Source organism: Alosa sapidissima, chromosome 23 (assembly GCF_018492685.1).
Source record: "Alosa sapidissima isolate fAloSap1 chromosome 23, fAloSap1.pri, whole genome shotgun sequence".
Taxonomy (NCBI): Eukaryota; Metazoa; Chordata; class Actinopteri; order Clupeiformes; family Clupeidae; genus Alosa; species Alosa sapidissima.
In genome coordinates this window covers 3,933,890-3,956,403 of record NC_055979.1, presented here as the reverse complement: position 1 = coordinate 3,956,403, position 22,514 = coordinate 3,933,890, and the positions used below count along the sequence as shown (strand labels likewise).

General features: G+C 42.6%; 1 protein-coding gene across 2 annotated transcripts in view; it reads left to right on the top strand.

Moving 5' to 3' along the window:
* LOC121698998 (cholecystokinin receptor-like) overlaps window positions 1-22,148 on the top strand; it is a 35,002-nt gene extending 12,854 nt beyond the window's left edge. For both annotated transcript variants that reach the window (XM_042081583.1, XM_042081582.1), the window contains exons 3-5: window positions 1,227-1,488; window positions 8,040-8,167; window positions 17,096-22,148. In XM_042081583.1, coding sequence (XP_041937517.1) covers window positions 1,227-1,488; window positions 8,040-8,167; window positions 17,096-17,685 — 980 coding nt within the window. In that variant the 3' untranslated portion in view covers window positions 17,686-22,148. The remainder of the gene's footprint in view (window positions 1-1,226; window positions 1,489-8,039; window positions 8,168-17,095) is intronic.
* Window positions 22,149-22,514: the final 366 nt, after the last annotated feature.

The following is a 22,514-nucleotide window of genomic DNA, read 5'->3' as shown; positions in this document are numbered from 1 at the left end:
TAGCGAGTCTAGATTTTCCTTTTTTGTGTAAATTGATGAGTTTGATCAAAAAAAGCTGGACATCTCATCAGTGCAAGAAAAAGGAAAGTTTTATGACACCATGGTAACAGGCACCGTGTGACTAGTGAAGTGATCAGGATGCAGCCGTAAAAGGCTGGGTGCTCCTTTGTCTTTGACCTGGGTCAGTTCTCTTGTGTTTACACTCAGACAGCCTCCCAAACAAGAGTCGGAACAGCAGCATCTAGCAGGCAGTTTCTTACAGGGACCTTTGAACCATAAAAGTTACAAATATGGACCAATTATTTTCACAACAAATGTAACTTCTGTGCTTACTGCACAGACAACAAATTCAGTTATATATTTGCAGCAAAGCAAAGACAAGACCGTTAAAGTTACTTTGTGGTAAAAAGCATGATTTCATAAAAGTTCCAGAAGCAGGTGAACTAATAAAGCATTCACTCAGGAGAGTGAGAGTGTGCTCCTTCCCCTGACTTACTACAAAAGACCTCTTGCACCAAAGCATGGAGCTGTGAGCGGGAGGTTTCTAGAAAGAGCTGAACCTTCTGAAATAGCAGTATCTGACTTGAATAATTCATCAGAGGAGTTTGTGGATCATGTTTGGTGCATCATGTACTAACTCAGAATGACAGGCAGCAGTTTTGGGCAGGAAATTACTGAGGGGAAAGGATTAAAAAGGAGCTTGTCAGTCGTGAACACGGCTACTTTACTTAATTGGTGGAGGTGGGAATGTTTTCTTCTTTTTGCAGTCAATTCTGTTTGCTTTTCATGCCAAAAACCACTACCACATTAAATACATATTCATGTATGCAAACAATGCCACAATTGCTGTTTTGAGTTTCGCCTTTATGAATTTTACATTAATTCATTTATTTCTCTCTGGTAGTTCTACTCTCATTTTCCCTAATGTGCTTTTCTAGGCCTGTTTTTTCCCAAGCAGCATCAGCCTCCTTCGCAATTTCCATCACTTAACTCATGCCAGTCTATGACAATGTGTTTCATTCACTCTGCTGCCGTCACACTCATTAAGCAGCAGCTCCTGTGAAAGGGGAGGATTTTCTTTTTTATTCATTACTGTTAAAGCATTAATGAAATCACTTACACTTTCTCTCTGATTCTTTCACACTCTCTCTCTCACACTTCATTCTCTCTCATCCTTTATTTCTCTCACTTTCTCTCTCCCTCTCGCTTCCTCGGTCTCTCTTCAGGTATTTCCGTCAGTATCTCTACCTTCAGCCTGGTCGCCATAGCGATCGAGAGGTACAGTGCCATCTGCAACCCGCTCAAGTCGCGCTCCTGGCAGACACGTTCCCATGCCTACAAGGTCATCGCGGCAACCTGGGTCGTCTCTGTGATCATCATGGTTCCGTATCCGGTGTTCAGTCAGCTGGTGCCATTCCGCAAAGCCAACAACTCCACGGGCCACATGTGTCGACTGGACTGGCCCAGAGGGCACGTGGAGCAGACCTGGTGAGCAGCACTCAGAGAAGCTTAACCTTAACCCTGCCCAAACCCATGAGGCCACTGCTCTGTATGTGGATTAAGCCTAGTCCTCAACTAAAACAAACATCAAGAAAAAACGTTTAGTCTCGGACTAGTGATAATGAACTAATGATAAACCCCAGTGAGTCTAGACTAGACTAAAAAGATCACTTACTGTAAAAGAAAAGCTTTTAGTTGAGGACTAGGCTCATGTGCGGGACTGTCCTTTAGAGTATTGTGTTTGCCCTTTCTGTGAAAGGTTTTTGATGTTTGATCAGTAAGACCCCTCCCTTATGTGTCCTTGAAGCAATGTGTCAATAGACTGTAAGTGTTAAAGCCTGTGTTGCAGGTTAACCACCACTGTTGATTAATGGGTACATAAAGCACTCAATATATGTATATCATTTTTAAAAATGTCTCCAAATGGTGTTAAATGCCAGTTTTTGTTGTTTTTAGCATTAGCATTTTTTTTTTTACGCAATTCGGTGATGACGTCACTTTGGGGACTAAATGATCTGCGCTTCATTCATTTCAATGCATTTCAATGGACATCGCGGTTACACTTTCAACATAAAGTTTGTATATTTACACTTTGAATTTCGTCACAGCATTTATATCACAGCTACCCTATGGTCTACCAATGGTAATAACGGTGCTTGATATCAATTTATTATTTTTTTCTGAATTTCAGGAGGTCTCGTTTTGGAGGGTATGTTTTACATTCATTCCTATGGGAAACGTTCGCGGTTACACTTTCAACATAAAGTTTGTATATTTACACTTCGAATTTCGTTACAGCATTTATATGACAACGACCCTATGGTCTAACAAAGATAACAATGTCTTCCGATTTTAGTTTAATGCAAATTTCTGAATTTGAGAGGCCTCGTTATGAGGCTACATAATGCACCTATTCAGTTTAATGCATTATGCTTATAACGTTACGACACTTTTTTTGTTACTGTCAGTGAACAGCACCGAGTGAAAGTCAACATTTTCTTTATATCTAGTGATAGTGATCATGTTGTTAGTTCAGATAAGTAGGCTACCAGGCAAACTTAGTCAGAAGATCAGAATATAAAGCATCATGATAGCTAGCTATGGGCTAACTTTTTAGTCCCACCTGTGAGCCACCCCAGTTGTTGCAAACTTAGCTTCTAGCCGCCGCCGATTAGGCTGGTCGTGTCTTCAGCATGAATATTTTCGATAACTACTGCTCGTGATTGATTGCCATTGACATCGTCAGGGTACGGCTTACCAAAGAGGGAGATAATATAGGCAAGTCGCAGTTTTGCAGGTGCTACTGCTGAACAATCCCTTACTCGTCTCTCTTTACTCCTCTCTCGTTACTCTCAAGGGTCTCAAGGTGGGCTTTGGTCTGTAGCCTCCCCAAGGTGACGTAATGCAATGCATTGTGGGGGAAAGGAGAATCACTTCAAATGCTGTGAAACAGTACCTGCTTTTTCGTATTATATTCCGTTTTGTGATACCCAACAACATCAAATACAATGGATAACAGTTTAAATGTTTATTACCAACAAGCAAATTGTGCAAATTCGTTGGGAAATGAACCCTGCAACACGGCCTTTAAGGCTCATTCTGAGCTGCCATATCTCCCAATTATATACTGTGCATCCTTAAAGTGATGGTTCGGAGTAATTTCACCCTAGGGTCCTTTGCACCATGACCCCGAGCCAAACACCCTCCAAGAACCTGTTTTCCCTTGGTCGAACCATGGTCGAGTAGCGCTGTCAGAAACGAATACGTTTCTGCAGTCGTAATGGTACAAACTTTTATCTCGTAAATTACCCCACTAATAATGCCCTGAATGGAACGAAACTTCTACAGTAATACAACTATGTTCTTTACTCATAAAACGAGGCATTGAAAAGTTTGTAAATACACCAGGAGTTTATTTAAATAACACTTGCCTGATGGATGCTACTATACCACTGCGTCGACGTTACTTCCGTGATTTGGGAAAAGCCTGTAAAAGTCCAGGCAGGAAGCATGCATAAGGATGTAGATCCAGGAATGCACTAATATTTTGTTCGTAGTACCAGTTTGCAACAATTATTAGTTAACACTAAGTTGTAAACACTTCGGAAAAAAAATATTAAAAACTGGATATACCAAAAAACGTTGATGTAATCGCATTTCCGGTACGGTCTCTGATAACTCTGGACGGAGTAAATTATTCATGGGGAAAATTATTTGTTTGTACATGTTTATTAGGGTTTGAAGAACCCTTCAAGAATTTACTTGCTTGGAAATCAGTTGTGGATGATTAAAGGGGGCTAAAGTGTTCAAAACAACTCCTTTTGGGTTCTTAACAAGCATACAACAGAGGAGCCACTTATGAGAGAGAGTGTATAAAGCCTGTGTTATGGCAGAGCCAGCTGCCTCCTTAGAATAACTGAATACAAACCGAGGTTGTAAATAACCCTTTGAAATGCAGACAGCGGACTTCAATCAGCCCTCTGAAAGTATTCATTTCTCATCAGACTTCAGGTGCTTTAATATTCATCCCCGAGACAAATAAGAAGTAAATGGTTGAAATGCATTATTAGACATTTTACACTATATATATATAACGTATGATCTATTTATATTTATTAAGTTATTATATTTGGTGGTGATGCTTTGGATTAAAACATCTGTTAAATATTAGCCAGTTTTTGCTTTTTGCCAACTTTTATTTTTATTTTTATATTATCCCAATGTTCCTGCTAATTGTGTGCTATGTGTTGAATCAGTGCTCCTCCCCAGCCTTAAAGCAGTCCAGGTGGCTGGTCAGCTCTGCCTGCTTGGCATTCCTTGAACAGAGGCTTCTCTGTGGAGTCTGATGAGTCTTTGGGCTTTTCTACTGAGTCCAGTAGAGGAACAGGGCAATTAAGGCAGCCCTGTGGACGTGCTGTGGAGTTCAGGAGAGAAGCACGGCTGGCAGGCTAGGCCTTAGGAAGCACACACAGCTAGTGTGGAGGTGTCCTACTGGTGTGTGTGTGTGTGTGTGTGTGTGTGTGTGTGTGTGTGTGTGTGCAGGACGGCAGGGGCCTTTCTTTCGCTTCGGCACTATGAATTGACAATTGTCCAGAGATGCTCACACACACGCACACACACACACACACACACACACACACACACACACACACACACATGAATTGTAACTGCTGTGAAGGGGAGATACAGTATGAGCTGAGCTTTTCAGCACACAAGAGTCACTGGCTCCAGTTGACTGGTTCTGACAGGCAACATTTTGTTCCTGTCCTGTATCACGCTGGATCCATGTTTGGCTGGTGGTGGAGATGGTGACTATGCCAGACTCTTCTGTGGGTCTTAACTCTTTTTGAATGCACACCCCCCTGACCTCATCATGACCTCTCTTGCCCCCTCCCACCACCACCACCACACACACAACATACAAAGGTAGTGATATATGAAGGGTTCAGATGCAAAAGCCTCTAAATGCCACCTATGTCAAAAATGAGATAAAAATGGTGAGGGGATGCTCTCCACACATAGTATACGCTAATCAAATAATTTAAATTCTAAACCCACTAAATACCACTCTCTTCCTGGTCTGAAATATTGATTTATAGGCAAAAACCTATAGGAGCCTGAATTTAAATGCTCATTTAAAAGAAAAGTGGTCAGACGGATTTAGAGGGTTTTGCATCTGAACTCTTCATATGATTATATGCATATGCAATAGACCCAGACTGATACTCTTATTGGAAATCAGTGAGTAGACCATTTCAAGCCAATTGACCATAACAAAAATATTTTTAGCCTACAGAGACCAGTGTTTTCATCCTAAATGTCAAAATGTTGGAATGATTATGAGTGGTGATGTATGCAATGTCTGATGTATTCTATTTAAGAAAAGGCCTCACATGGTTATTTCTGTTGATGTTTGAATATCATTAGGCTCGCTAAACGACACCTATTAAGGCTAATGCCGACTACTTCCATGAGAGACAGGAAAAGATGACTTTGGCAGAGTTTGAAACAATTAGGGGATTCTCCAGAAAGAAGATTCCATGTTGTGGAATCATTTTACGTTAGTAGTCTCTTTATCTTAAACAAACTCCACTTTGCACATGTATTAGGCCTTAAACACTTGTAAGCACCCTTGAGTATAGCTATATAATGCGCATATCATTTAAGACCTCAATAAACAGACCTGTGTTGTAGGTTCCACTGAGCATAGCTCTGTAAATGTATACCGCAGACAATAAAAGCTAACCCAGTGCGCAAATTGAAAAGTCACAGCTTCAAATGAGCTAAAAGAGGCAACTTGCAAACTACATCTAGTTTCATTTGTATCACTTAGTCCACCTCCTCCTCTTGTATCTAAGTGTTCTTGTGGGTAGAACTCATTTCCTGTCATGCACGGTTATAGCTTTGCCCTTAGAATAGTGAAACTGAGGTAGGGAGGGAAGCCTTTGAATGTCAGGCAGACAGCCCTTTGAAAGAGTCCTTCAATCAACGTCAGCCAGTGTCACAGCACTCCAACATCACTCTTCCATTGTTCACATGTTAACCCAAAGCAGCAATACATGACAAGTTGCTCTTCCAAAGTCAGACGGAAAGAAAGGATGGTTTAGTTAAGCCTGTTCAGTGTTCAGTGGACCTTAAAGAGAGGCGTTAGAAGGGCATTGCCTCAAGAGGAGATACAGAGCTATTTAGTCAGTTCTCCAGACGGGAAAATCTCATTCCTGAATGTTAAGCTGTACCCATAAACTGTCATGTTGGTCTCTAAGCTTTCAGTGCTTGTGTGTGTGTATGTGTGTGTGAGTAATTGCCCATTGTCTGTTGGGCTAACAAAGGAGAATGAGGAACTCTACTGGGATTTTTATACTGTTAATAGTTTTGAGCAATTAAACTGCTGGCATACTCACACACACATTCACACTCACTTCCTCGAATGCACACTTAACGTCCATGCTAGGGTGTGATATTACTGGATATGTCCTGTGGGGGCTTTCACAGGCAGAGAGAACAAATACAGCAAACAAGAGAATGAAAGAAGGGAGAAAACACACACACACACACACAGACAGAGAGAAAGAGAGAGAGAGAGAGAGAGAGAGAGATTCTTACAGACTGTTGTGCTTACCACACTTTTGCAGACACACACCTACACATAGATATACAGAAGACTTCAATATATGGTAGTTGAGCTATCCTCCACAGGCCTGGCAGCAGATGGAGTGTGAATACAGACTAATTGCTGTAGATCTTGTGACAGCTCCCCGAGGCAGCTGCAAGGTGTGTCAGAGACGTCATTCATGGCGACGGAAACACTCGGCAGGTGAGGGGCACCTTTGCTTTGATCTGTGTTCTAGCGTAGTGACGGAGGTGAAGGTGCTATGGTGGCAAAATGAGGAACCATCTGCTCAGGGAATCAGAGAGCTTCTCTACAGCATCACACCCCCCCCCACCCCACACACACACACAAGGAATCAAAGAGCTTCTCTACAGCCCGAAATAAATTCAACCCACTGCAGCCCGCCCCTGATATGAGCTGGTGTTGGAGGTGAACACACACACACACACACACACGTACACACACACACACACACAGAGAGAGAGAGACCCCAGTGTATTTGTTTGTATAATCTCTCATCAACAGTTCCTCTCATTGTATTTCTTTTTTCCTTCCTTTCTCCATCTCTGTGTTTCTCTTTCTCTTTGGACCCAGCGGTGTCCCTTGGGTGTGTGTGTGTGCTTTGGCTTTGATTGGCTTCCCCTTTTTTGTTAGGGACCAACTTGAAAGCCATAAGAGATGGCAAAGATGAAACGGTTTAATACGCATGCACACTCTCTCCCCCCCTCTCCTCCTCCTCACGCATCTCAGACCCCAGAGGAAAAAAGCGAAAGAGCAGGGAAGATGAAAAAGAGGTCACTTTGGAAGGAGCGATCCGAGGGGGGGGGGGGGGGGGGGTCAATGACAGAGGGGGTGCAGAGGCGTCCCTATTAGTGGGGCACACACCCACGCAGACCATGAGAGTGGCGTCAGGGGCCAGGGTGCGAAAACGAGGCTGATGCGTAATGAACGCTCCCAGCTGGAGGGTGGGGCACGCTTCACAGCGCCACACTGTCCTCACATCAACACAGGGGCAAGGGTGTGTGTGTGTGTGAGTGTGTGTGTGTGTGTGCGTGTGATATTTTTACATGTTTTTTATGCAGCTCATTTTAATTTGTATGGGTTGTGTGCTTTGTATCTTTCTGCTTCCACTTTAGCTGTTAGTGAAGAGTATGTAAGTGTGTGTAAGTCGAAAATATACATACACTTTCAGCAGATGTTCCCTAAAACCATTTGATATGTACAGTATGTTCCCACTTTTTAAAACTCTTATAAAAGGAAATAAATGTGAAATCATTAATATGTGATTCACAAAAATCTCATTCCATCTTTATATCAAGAAGTAAGAAAAAAAGGAATTGAAACTCAAACTGAGGAAGTTGTACATTAAGTAGAAGTCAAATCAATAAAGTACACTAAGCATGTGTTCCTGGTCCTGGTGTTGTGGCAGGTACATCCTGCTTCTGCTGGTGCTGTTCCTGATCCCTGGAGTGGTGATGATGATCGCCTACGGCCTCATCTCCCGGGAGCTCTACCGGGGCATCCAGTTCGAGCTGGAGCAGAAGAATGAGGCCTCTGGTAAGAATCTGAACACATATTCAGTTCTGTGTCAGCGGTCATGATTTTTCAGAAATGTCTTTAATAGTTTTGGTGTATTAGGAAATATTATTCATGCAAATAAAGTATAAATTGAATCTTTCAGAGGACACTGGAAAAGATTACAAGATAACTAGATTAGATACAACTAGAATAGATAGAATTAGAATTTCCGTGGAGACATTCTTCTGGCAATTCTCTTCCTGATTTTGATCATTTTCCAAATGGTCACAGAATGAATTTGTAGACTAATGACCCACAAACACAAACTATGTGCCAGTAGTGACTTCCACTGCTGAATCAAGAGCAGCAGATGGCTGCCTACTAGGCCTACTAAATACATATGACAATAAACCAAACTTGAATTTGAATGGCAGGTGCGCCCAACGATGCCCTCTGGTTGCCCTTCTCAACAGCCAACTACAAAAGTGATCACCATGCAGTCGATGCTTTCCTGTCCCGCCCTGTATGATTGTTTGGTTGGAACCGGCTGTGGATGGCCCTGATGTAGGCTGTTCTGCCTGGGGCTGGACGGGCAGCCAATCTCTGCCTTTCTACCATCCCTTGGGCCAGCCTTCTGATACTTTATGTCGGGCTGTGGAGGGTTATTGCCCATCGCACCGTGGTGCCAAACGTGAGAATAAATGCCTACTTCAAGGGCAGTCTGTGTCTGGAGAGGCCGATCTGTCTCTCTGCCTGTGGACAGGTCCGTCGCCGATCTTAGGGGCGGAGTGCAGGCACCATCTCGCTGAGTTAAATTGCACCTCTAATGAGACCCATCCATCTCCAAACAACAGGCCCTGCAAAGCTGGATTGCCTGTATTGACTGTGATAACAGCAAAAACCCCAGTGTAGATCTTCGCAATCATGTTGAGGCACTTCGAGGCTGTCATTTTCATGGAGGGCATTGCGATGGCGTTTGAAAGGTCATTTCGTTCAAGGGTGGCAGATTTGATAGGACGTTTAGCTGAGAATTCCTGAGTTTTACACAATATACCACAGGCTATTTGACCAGTTGAAGGTGCTCTAAGCGATGTTATGTGGTTTCTCAGCTTAAACATTTTTTGTCACATACAGCAAACATGTCCCCACAATCCACTAGCTGCCTGTCCCCTGAATACACTGTAAAAATGTGGTCTCTGTAGACAGCCCAGGCTCCAAAAACGGCAACAAAAGCAGCCTGATGCAGTCTGGACCACAAAACATAAACATTTTCAGCTATTCACCAATGAGATGAGCGTTCAGGAGAGTTTCAGTTGCACATGAAGGAGGAGGAGGGAGGGCGGAGCTAGCTCTCTGTTTTGTTTGAATGTCAACAGAAATGACGTTACATCGCTTAGAGCACCTATGAGCGCCATGTTTGCAAACAACAATCCTAAAACTGCCAGAAAAAAAGGTGAAAGCAAATAAAAGTGTACTGGCTGATGTCAGTGTCAAATGTGCCACTTTGTTCACATTATCTGTTCTTGTTATATAAACTACATCTTCCGACACAAACCATCAGCTTTCACTGTAGGATTGATGTTTTTTTCATGTCTGTGTACATGTCTGTGTACATGTAATGTCTTTAGGGATCAAAAACGACAAGTTGTCTTGAGAGCCACCATTCAGTTTTACAAACGAAACAGCTGAAACAGTCAGAGGCTGGTCCATCTTAATACGTATCAGAAGTGTGGTCTGAAATGCAGTTGCAATGCAAAAACAGTTTGTACAGTTATATAAACTGGTTCTGTTATATAAATTAAGAGACAGTCAGCATACAAAGAAATTGTATATTCCATCCCCATCCTGCTATTACTGTACCATATATTGATTGTGTGGTTCTAAGCTTTATTGACAGTGGACAAACAGCAGTGGAAAAACAAACAGCAGTGGACTGAAAGGGCAACCCTGATGTGTTCCTCTGGATAAATGTTGTGAACAAAATCTATTAGTGACTACTGCTGCTTTTCGAGATGAATGCAGTAGTCAAACCCAATAACCAAATTGTGGACCAAACCCAAACCTATACCCAACACAGAAAAGACACGATTCTGTCGAATACCTGCTCTGCGTGCTCCCAGATGCTGGAGAATGTACCACATTTAGCAGTGCCGGCCCGAGCCTTTTGGGGGCCCTAAGCAGAATTTGATTTGGGGGCCCCCTCCCACAACGCAGAGTCACCTGTGCTTGGCGATAATTGACAACTTCACACTATAATGTCATATTATAAATTAACAGGGCTTAAAATTCATTTTTCAAAATGGGGGGGAATTCCCCCCTTAGGTTATTAATGTAGGGGGGATTTACACAATTTGGGGGGGGGGGGGGGGGGGGTCGATTCTGATACCAAGTCAAGAATTGCGATTTCAATACTTCGATACTTTTTTTAAAAAAGTGTTTGATTTTGGGGCCCCCACCACCCTGACGTCATCAGTAATATATACTGTAGTGGGATCATTCACAACAGTGGACATCCTAGATTCTGCTTGACTCTCTCCACACACACAAACACACACTGAAAATGATAGCTTATGTGATATGTTTCTATCATATATTTTTGAATTCATATAGAGTGTATTTATTTAATAATGCATTTTTTTAAAGTATAGCATTTTACTAGTAATTACTAGTAGCTAAACATATTTAGTAATTTGAATGCCTCATATTGACGTTTAACCTATAACACTTAGGCATATCTTTAATGTGGTGTGTAGGTCCAATTGAGTGCACATTGCTGATGAGTAGGTGTAATTGAGTGCCTGTCACTTTAAGAAAATACGTGAGAGTAATTCTATGGAGTAATTAGCCCCCCTTCAACCTGACGGTTTTAGGCTATAGTCGCTAGTGAATAAAAGTTGTGCACAGTGCGGTATGTGTATGCAAATCATTATGTTTTCTATGTCATTAGATACAATAAATGTTGAAAAAACTAACATGTCGAAGACCATCTTTCTGGGATCAAGTGTTGACGTGACCTGACTGAGCTAGCAGGATAATTACCAAGGAGCTCTTTCCAGATGTAAAAGTTTGCCATGGTAGCGTAGCCTATTTGCGTAAACGCAAAGTGGTTCTCTCTCTCTCTCTCCGTGTGTGTGTGCGTCTGCATGAGGCTATGTTCAATTCAACTCGGTAGTTGATCAGTCCGGTCAATAGCACCGCATTCACGCCACTTAATGATTAGGCTATATTAACGTCATCAGACAGGCTGTAAAAGTGTATGCGGGAATTTCTCGCATTATGATGGCTAGAGTTGCGGGACTTGAACAAATTATGCGCAATACCCGCAATCCCGCAGTGAAATTTAAGCCCTGAATTAATACAGTTATGTATTAATACAGTGACTGATTATGAACTACTGTCCCCCTGGACACAGATGCATAAGGACTCGGTAGGCTCATTCAGTAATCCATCCTTGCTCACATGCCAAAAATGTTTTGGGGCTCCGCTCTAGACTTCTGGCCCCATGTGCTTGGTAAACCAATGTATTAATATAGTTGTTATTTACACCAACCCTGTCACCTTTTAATCTTAGAGGGTACTAAAATCACAGATTTATTTGAAACATTCATATTCAAAGTGAAGCACTAAGGGTGGTTTACTGAAGTTGAATTGACAAATAACAAAATACAACAGCATTTGTATTTGTTGTAAACAAGTACATCAGTTTAATGACTTGTTTTTCAACAGATTTGCAGAATAAATCCGCAAATGTGCATTAAATGAGCAATCTTCAACTACAAAATAAAACCAAAATAGACAAACAATAATAATAAAAAATAAAATGTCCCAAAAAATAGATACTTATTCCTACTTCGTTCCTGGCTTTCAGGCATCTGCAACTCTGCAGTGGACGAATCTGCAATGATTAAATAAATACATAAATAAATAAAAAAAACTATGTTAAATGTGTCATGTCATATTAACAGGCTATGTAACCATTTGCCATCAAGAAAACCTCACCTTCTGTGTCATCAGCCATGGAGGCAGACACTTGATGAAAAAAATTAAAATATTGCATAAGTGCATATTTGATCGAGCAGAATGAGTTGATTTTGCTATCATTACTTACACTCATCAACAAGCAATTCCACATCTAACAATTCATATTCTATTGGCAAATGAGGCATAATTGCCGTATAGTGAACGCTTAACATGGTGATCTACTGCAGCCTAAATATTAGGGTAGCACCGCTACATCACTTGCCACTATCTTAATCAAAAAGTCTATTTTCATCACAGAAGTCTCCCCACCCAACATGGTATATTTTCTCAAACACTACCATCTCTCTCCAAAGATCGAGCAGAGCGTACTGTTCCATCTTTGCCTATGAAGCTGGAACGTTACCGATGCCCAGAGTCGCGCTAGTCAGTGGGTTGGGGTTGGGACTGGGACTGGGAGCCTGTGCTTAGCCTGCTGTTGCTATCAGACTTACCACTATGTCACATATTATAGAACAGTAATAAACTATCAACACTTTCAAGTGCGAAATCAGAAACAATCCCTCTGTGGTAAATTTGCCTTCAGCTACGTTTTCATGTAGCTACTGTGCTAATGTCCACTTCAGTCAGCTAGCTAACTTCAATTTACAACATAAGCCCACCTTTGGCTAGGGAACATGCTTGATTGAACATCCAAAACAATCCCAATATCCTTGACATCTAAAATACACCTAGATAAATGTATATTAATGGGAGACATTTCTCTGTTGATGGCGGGGATTTAGCTCTGGTGATGGCTTATATTAGATCATGACAGCTAGCTAGCTACCTCAAGCACAAAACATACTGTAAATAATCATGCAAACATACCTGTATCTTGCTCGTTTTTCTCCTCCTCTGTCATTTTCTTCTTTCTGTTTTCGGCACCAGAGGGATACGTCGTTTTTGTGACTTGTCTTAACATTGCCGTCTCTTCCGATTTTTGAACTTGATGCAGTGTCTGCACGAATTGTCTATGCACCCGAGGTGTCTAGTTTATGCGCGTGACTCAAAGGCTGGCAGACACAGTAGAGGTAGGCAGGCATGTTTATCATGAAATCAGAATTTTCTTGTTTTGAATTATTAATTGTTTCATTTATTCATTCATTGATGTCACTTGTTTACGTTATTTATTATGTAAAAAAAAAAAAGAAACTCGATTGGGGGCCCCCGGGCCCCAAGCAGCCGCTTAGTTCGCTTATGCCTCGGGCCGGCCCTGCCAGGGGTGTAGTGGTAAAATGCCATGCCTTCCGTAATACCCACCGTAAACTATGAATTCTATTATCACGGTCAGGTGTACTGCGTCTTGCGGTATCAGATTTTTAAGAAAGGCATTCAGAATACCAGTGGTATTAAATGGTTGATGGTGAGTGTACATATTGTGAATGTGGATAATACAGTGTAGCAGGGTCGGACTGGGAGCAAAATTCGACCCTGGCAGTTTTCTCCTGGACCGGCCCACCACTGGACCGACACCCCCCCCCCCCCCCCCCCCCATAAATAACAAACACACAGTATTATGCTGTAGCAACACTTCATAAACTGAACCCAAACATTTAGATTTGGACCTATAGCCTAATCACAATAACACAGGGGTCCGGACCGGGGGTGTCTCTCTCCGGGATTTAAAAAAACAATTCTGGTTGCTAATCACACCGTTTTAAAGTAATTTGAAATTGAGAGGGACAGGATTCAGGGATAGGCTAAAGACAGGCTCATCTTCTGTCTGTCTCACGTCATGTTACCCCATGCATTAAACCACATGTCACTGCTTGACTAAATGAAAAATATAGGCTACTGAACATAGACATCGTCATAGTTGACAGAAATTACGTTTTGTGCCAACATGTTGTAGAAACACAAACACAGCCTTTATTTGGTGCAAATCTTCTCCTTTACTTTGGTTATAGTCCGCGATTCACATTAACTGTAGGCTATCACCACAAGTGTAGGCTATACTAAACGTTTTTGCCCTAGTTTCTGTGCCGTCATCACATTTTGCAATATCTTCGTTACTAACCTACCAGTTGATAGCCTACTTTTTACCTGCATCGAGTGGCGATTGATTGTGCATCTAATGTAACACTCGGTGGAGAGACCACTTTCCAAGTTTCACTTTCGTTGTGAGCTAAAAGGATAGGCCTACTATATGGGAAATACTTTGAAGTTCCTTTTGAGTAGTATCAGCTCCAAAAATGAATGCGCTACACTTTTCCACCAAGTTGTGCGAAAATTGTAGGCTATCCGTAGTTTTTTTTTATGTTGACAGAACCGCACTATAGTAGGTGCAGTAGCCTAAATGAGCTCTTGGTAGCGTGTGCAACTAACGTCTATAAAAACAATATATTTATGGAATAAAACTAGACCTCTGATTGCTGTTTACGGTTAAACTAAAATAGGCCTACTGTTAACATCAGCTAGCGGAGGGCACTTATAGTGCCTAGGCTACCATGCACTCGAACTAGCGGCTGCTTGGACAAATCCACTTGAGGGGTGGGGCAGTAGGGCGCGATCGTAACACACACTGAACCTGTCATTAAGAGGCCAAAATTATTGACCTGTCACCCCCCAAGCCAAATGGATGCAACTGCATTTATAGGCTAGGCCTAGGCCTACATGACGGCCCGCAAATAGGCTAAATAACTTAAAAAAATTAAAAAAATCCCGGAGGTCACCGGCCCACATGTGGACCGGCCCACCGGTTGTACAGATTACCAGTCCGAGCCTGCAGTGTAGTTTTTGAATGTTAAAAGTTGAAATTGGTGAATACACTCTTTTGACAGATTCTAATAAGACAGTGTTTCCCATACATTGACTCATTTGTGGCGGCCCACCACAATATCAACATTGACCACCACATAATGATTTTCCATGTTGTACTATTTAAATTGGATGGAATTTGTTCATTGTAGAGCTATGTGCACCTTCGTACAGCCTCTCCTTGTCTCTGTCTCTAAAATAACCTACAAGCCTGTTTAAAGTAAACATTAACAGTCCTGCAAGGCATAGAAGCAAACTGGCTAAATTGTGCTTAAATCTGTTAGCATCATAACCACGCTGCGCTAATTTGTTAAAAACTGTTGCATTCAAGTTAATTCTGCAAACCTACCACCACAAATAGAATTCAATTATGTGGGAAACACTGTAAGATGTGGATAAACTCATACATGTCAGAGGTGGATGAACTGCATTTACTTGCATTTAGCCTCCACTACATCCCTGATTGTCACTGAATCTCATTGTGTCCATGCGGATAGCCCTGAGCCGTTTACCAGTGAGGAGACCAGTGCCAGTGCAGGGTGCCTAGAGTGTTTCATGATGCGCCTGCTTTTCCTGAGGCCGCCTGTGATGTACTGTAGATGTCCTGCATTGCAGGGAGCTGTGTGCCCATAAGTCTTTGTGCTGTGATGTACTGTAGATGTCCTGTGCTGTTTTAACCAGCGTTTGTAGGGCTTTATTGTCCCGTGCAGTGAAGCTGCCCCACCAGGATGTAATGCACTCTGTGAGGATGGACTCCACAGCACTCTTGTAAAACTGTTGAGGACGGTAGAGAGCACCTGAGATTTCCGCAATTTAAAGCTGTGGTTTAATCTTTCTATCAGCTGTGTGTAACACATGTGTGTGTAACACATTGAAGACATCTCCTAGATCCGGTTGCACTCAACCATGCCTGGAAACGAGTAACAGTGTCTGTAAGTGTATTCACAGAGGATTGGAGCAATGCAGTCACCTTCTGAATTAGAGCAGACATGTCTTCTTTGAGTGAAGTTCCTTGTTTAGCTACCTCAACTACAAGCTAGCTCATTTCATCACTAGATACATACAGGATATAGGTCTCTCCGCACCAAAACCAGCAGGTTCAGAGGAAGCTTCTTCCCAGCGGAGCTTCTTCCCAAATCCTGATTAAATGTGTTTATGATTTTATGATTTTAAATGTTTTTATGATTAAATTAATACACCTCTCTTAAACCAGCAGAAGCATGGCAAACTATGCATCATGTATTGATGGAGCTTTTAGAATTCCCCTACACTACTTAGTGCCCTCGTGACTGACAGCTCCCAGTTGCCTGTCAGAAGGGAAAGGAGTCTGGGGACCCAGGAAGCCTTTCTGATTGGCTATTGTACTAGTTTCCATGCAGAGGGGGCAGAAGGGCAGAAGCCCTGCTGATATGTATTTGTGTATGTTGGAGTGAGCAAGACTGTGTGCGTGTGTGTGTTTGTGTGTGTGTGTGTGTGTGTGTGTGTGTGTGTGTGTGTGTTCTGTGTAGCCCTACACAAGAGAAGAGAGAGAGAGATTTGTGTGAGGGGAGAGAAGGGAAAGAGAGGGAGAACGATAGAGAGAGAGAGAGAGACACCCTGGAGGCCATCCCCTTTGGCTCTCCAGTCTGATTTGTACACGACTTTACACTTCCCATCTCCGTCCTGAGGGACGTGTACACAAGCCTGGGCTTGGCTTTAAGGGCCGTGCCATTGTGAAGCGTGCAGGGCTGCCCCACCCCCCCCCCCCCAGTCCCCTGGAGTCCAGACAGGGCTGAGCATGGGGGTGGAGGGGAGGTGGACATCTATGGGGCCAGATCAAGATGGGGGGTGTATTTTACATAACCCACTCATCCCCGACGGGAGAGGGACTAGCTACTGCTTTGTGCAGAGGAATATGTCAGGGATGAAAACACAAGGGCTCTGATGGATAGAGTTTTGATACGAGCGCTGGCAGCTTTGACAAAGGACTTGGTCTTGTATTTACATAATAAAAGTTCATTATATTTAAAAGAATAAAGATGACATTTTAACAGTGCAAGAGGATGTTTAAAAATAAACATTCTCATTAGATAGTGATTTCTTATTTCCTTTCCAGGCGCACACACCCAGGTGGTATATTTCTAATGGTCTGTGATTGTCAGATATATCACAGATGTCCCTCCTCTTCTCTGCTTCCTCTTCCTGGCTTAGGGATGAAAAATGGCCTGAATGGTGTCGTCTCTCCAAGTGGCAGTGGCAGTGGCGGCACTGGCAGTGACGAAAGCGACGGCTGCTACATCCAGGTGCCCAAGAAGGGCGCGGCGGTGGCCGGCAACTCCATGAAGCTGTCGCCTCTGACCGCTCCGCCCCGTGCGCCCGAGCGGCCACGCTCCAACACGTCCGAGGCCAAGCTGCTGGCCAAGAAGCGCGTCATTCGCATGCTGCTGGTCATCGTGGCCATGTTCTTCATCTGCTGGATGCCGCTGTACTCGGTCAACACGTGGAAGGCGTTTGACTTGCGCTCGGCCCACCGCGCCCTCTCGGGCGCCCCCATCTCGCTCATCCACCTGCTCTCGTACACCTCGGCCTGTGTCAACCCCATCATCTACTGCTTCATGAACAAGCGCTTCCGCAAGGCGCTGCTCAGCACCTGTGCCGGGTGCCTGTGCCGCCGGGCGTTGCCGTGCCCGGGCCATGGCGCCGGCAGGAAGGGCCGTGGGCCCGACGATGACGTCACTGTCATGACCACAGGCATGTCCAAGGTCAGCTACATGTCGGTCAGCACGGTGATTCCACCCTAGAAGGCATGGGCGGTGGAGGGAGTGAAAAAATAACTGTTTGTCCCCAATGACTCCTCAAGAGTGGTTTATTTTAGTTTGTTTATTTATTCGATTGGCTGTCACTGCATTTTTCTAGTCAGCATTTCTCATGTCAGACTTCTGATAAGATAGTTGACTATGGTCTTGGCTTTGTCTTTTCTTTCTTCAATGTGTTTCAGTCTAAATGAATGTGTTAAATGGTTGTTGATGAGGGTTTTGAACTGTCCTCTTTTCTATTTGCTTCTGCTGCTAGTTTCTCCTATTTTGTGTGACAAATTCAACCTGTGGAGAGTTGGCTTTTAGTCGTCTGATTCTGCTGTTCAATATTCTTGTATTAATGTTGTGATCTCTGTGCTAAAACTAACAGCTACAGGATTTTTGTGGATTCTGTGCATTTTAAGTTTATTTCTGCTGTATAAATAATGTTTAATCCACCATCTAACCAGAAAAAAACAGTTCTATATTCACATCAATACAGATTTACAAGCCCTAAATATATACTTTTACCTATTGAGCTGTATAATTCTTATGGACATCACGACTTCATGACCATTTTGCATGGACAGGCTTGACCACACAGAGCAAGCTCTCCCTCTCGCTGTGCTGGACTACAGATGGAGCTGCTGGCGGGGGCAGCACTCTGTTCCATTCACTCTGATCTCATTTGTCCTGCCAGCGTGTGCATTTCTAATGTCTATGTGCACGGTCCCTCTGCACAACACTGCACAGCAGTACACTGGCCTTGTGTGGAAATTGTCTAATGTGAAAGCAGACAGTTTTTCACTTTGGCAATCAAGGACGAAGCATTTATTGAGGAACAAAAACATTGAACCATTGAACATTGAACTAAAATGGTTTCACCCTTCACCATGACAACTGTGGAACTTGTGTTACAATGATATTTTCTTACTAGAAGGCATGGCATTTACGTAAGCCAGACAGGTACTGTGTGCGTGCACTATTGCTTAAAGTGAATTATGTCACTAATCTGTGACATTATATCACTAATCAGTCACTACTCTGACCTTTTTTCATTCACCATATACTATAACGTATATCACATCAAAATATTCTTGTTTTTTTATTTTGTTTTGTGATTTCATCAGATGTTCCTATCCAGCCAACCTATCATTTTTAAGAGGGCTGGTTACCTGTACATACTCCATTTATTCGACCTGGCATCCATCAGAAAACCACAGCATGTCTATGGATAAAAAAGGGGCATGGACTTAAACAGAGTAATCTTTCATCAAAATAGGCTTTCTTGTTCATTTTCACATTGTGATCAGTCGTCTACCTCAGCTTCACCTCTGCTGTATACCCTCCTTCTCTCTGGTAATAACCTGCAAATCAATATGCTGCTTTGCTATTCAAGCTCATTTCCTTTGCCTCAGAGAAGACCATATAAAAGTACTGTAATGGCTTGTGTTACATCAAGTATATTACACCTGTAAAAAGGACTTCTCGGAGATCTAGACAAAGTGATTCTAACTCTCCATCTCTGAAGCTGACGATAGCAGACACACTCAATGAGTCCACTTCACACTGGGCCCCTGTCCAAAATTCCAGTTCCTTTAAACGAATTTCTCTCCACCAACACAATGTATTAATCTGTTGCTCTCTGTGGCGTTACAGAATAGCGGTGAATGAATCAGACGTGAAACGAAGTGGCACCCACAGTCGAAGTGAGATGACCAGGACAGATGTGAATTGATAGTGTTTTGTTTTTGCTGGAGTTATGCTTTTGGCTATCGTGAATGGAGCCAACAAAAGTGTAATGTTGTGCTACACCACAAGATGGATGGCTATAATCTGTTAGCTGAACAGTCATGCAGTTTTAATGGTGTATTGCTGCTGGTGGTTCCTGAGCTGTGTACACTGCTGATGTAAGGAGAGAAATTGTCGCCTCGAACACACAGCTGTCAGACACTATTAGAGCCCCCACCCCCTGTTTACCTTTGCCTGCCTGAAAGTCAATATACCCCTAAAGCCCATAGACTCATGTGTTAGTGTGTGTGTGTGTGTGTGTGTGTGTGTGTGTTCCATTAGATATGGTATTTCCCATGCCATGCCCATAGGGACTTTCTTCTTATTTGTCTTCTACTCCTTTCTCCTTCATCCTGCTATCTCTTCTCTCATCTGCCTGAAAACACCACTGATATGTCACTGCATGCATTAGCAAATGCATATTCTCTCTCTCACACACACACACACACACACTGCTTGCACATTCTTTAAAAATGTTTTCTCACCTCTTGTGTCTCTATGTGTGTAAGTATTTGTGCTTGCATTCGCTTGCGTGTCAGTGTGTCTTTCAAGTCACTCTTTTGAAGTGATAACTTTGGAAGTGAAGAAATGGAAGTTGTCAGGTTTGGATCAATCTTTGTTTTTGAACAAGGCGAGTTCCTGGACTCCTTTACAGTGAACCTTAAATTGGCTCCTATCCTAGCAATAATCCTGGTTGTAACTGTGCTTTTACTGTCTTGACAGCCCCCCTCAATCAGAGTCTAGCCAGACACAAGAGGAACTGTCTGAGACACCAAAGTTTCCAGGGACACTTTTAACAAGGCTTTTATCCGCTCCATTCAATCAAGCTCTGCTTTGATCCATGAGCCTAATATCAGCTGGGGTGACTTATGTTTAATTGAAATTTCTTTCATAACCACCAAAGACAATAGGAATAACAGACGAGCCCTTGTTCCTCTGTGTTGACTTCAAGCAACGACGGTAAACAATATTTTCTTGTTTAGAAGCCCCCTAATTACCTGTTGGCCACAAAGGACCCCTCTGTCTCCCCTTTCATTGCTTTCAAATTGAGAATGGCTGTTTTTAGCCCCGGTTATGGGCTCTAGAATGGACAGCTTGAGCTCTCTCAAGAGGGAGATGCAACACAGGCTGCATTATTAGACCAACAATATGACTGAGAATAACACTTTAAGGCGAGACAGTGGGCTATATAGAATCTCCGGTTTATTAACTGTCCATGGAATGCGCCTCTCTAAAGAAAGAATTATTAAATATTAGCAGCCTGCGAAGAATATGTTTTGTTGTTAACTGTGAACTATATTCAACTGTATCATAGCCAGTGTGTTATATATGTTTAAATGTAATGTGTTGTGCCAAGATATATTGCTCTCTTAAGTGGCAGTCTCTATGTATTAGGAAAATATTATGCAGTGCTGATTATTAGATACCGTGCGTCTCAAAGCAATGTCAGTGTGTCTGTGTGTAGATATTATGGATAATAATTTCCAACCCTCGCCCTCCAAAGACAAAGCAAACTTGCCATGTTATATAAATATTTGTGAAAAATTTTTTTCCACTGTATAAGCATTGATAGCTCCGACAGAAAACACTAACTAGAGAATGTGAAAGGAAGAACTTTTTAACATCACAGTCTCAAGGCCACCATAGCCTTAACAGAGAGAGAGAGAGAGAGAGAGAGTATGTGTGCATGTGTGCAGTGTGCATGTAGCACTGTGTGTGTGTGTGTGTGTGTGCGTATTTGTGTATGTGATTTTGGATTATAGATCCTGAGCTGGCCACCCTGGGGCAACGGGGTATTGTTTGTACTTTAACTTCAGAGATACCTGTTCAATCACTGTAGAAAAATGGGCCGCTTTGTCATTTATATTGTTTTGTATTATGAGATGATCGAACTGATCCTCATTTACCGTGCCTCTTGTTCCACAAAAAAGAAAACAAAATGAAACGCCAGAGCCCATATTTCTGTTATTTATGATTCAGTGATTATATGAATTAAAGCTCTTTGAAAGGACACCATTTAGGTGAGGAATAGCTGTTAGCTTGCCAAATCATCTTGCCGGAACATCTCTATGTGGTGCTGGCTGAGTCACTGAGTCGTTATCTGTGCACGCACCCTCTCAGTGGCCACTGTGAACCCTTTTAACATCACTTCTGTGATTATTTAGGTGTGTGCTCGCGACTGCGCTAGAAAGTCTTTGTGAAAGTCATCAGCAGTTCTTACAACGGCAAGTTCTTATCTGCAATCATAAACAGCAAGCTCCTTTTACAGCTTCTTCCTCTCCCACCTTGGTTAAAAGGAGGATTGTGTGCCTTTATCGTGATCTGGTACATTTACGATTACAGCCTGCTGACAAATATGGTGATTCATAGCTTGGTATTAAAAGCAATGAGACAAACATTTACCTTTGCCTCTTGTTACGAGTATAACAGTTGGAACAGTGTGTCAGTGAGTGGTCAACTTAAGGTTTACCTTGTGTGTACACACCAGAGGAGTGATGGGGATTGTAATGTAGACATGTGTAGGCTTCCTCGAAGAGTGTGTACAGTACATAGTAGCGGGGTGGGGTGGGTGCATTGTCTCTGCCATACATGTAAATATATATGTATGTGAAACTGTGTCTGTGGAAGTCTGCCTGGCAGACCAACGAGGTTCACACTGAATAAAGCTTTGTTCGTGACATGGATGATGGCATGAATTTTTTCATATGTACTTTGAAAAGAGATTGAATGGGGTTCAAACTAGAATGTACAGTTATTCAATGTGTGTGAAAAGTTGAAAGTAGATTCAATAAACCCATTGAAATGTAGGAAAAACACTCCAGCTTTCTTATCACCCAAAACGTTTTCTACTCATGAAACGATTGGATGAGAATACCAGTCTAATGCAAGTGTTTAGAGAGAGCAATGGTGTCAGTTTCAAGATTGTAGAGCCAACAAGACTTCAGGGAGCAGAGAGAGTGCCCATAACTCCCATTTGGCTCTGTGCCTGGAAATCTTATGGAAGATAGTCCTTGACCCCTCCAAGGCCTGTCCTCCATCAAACA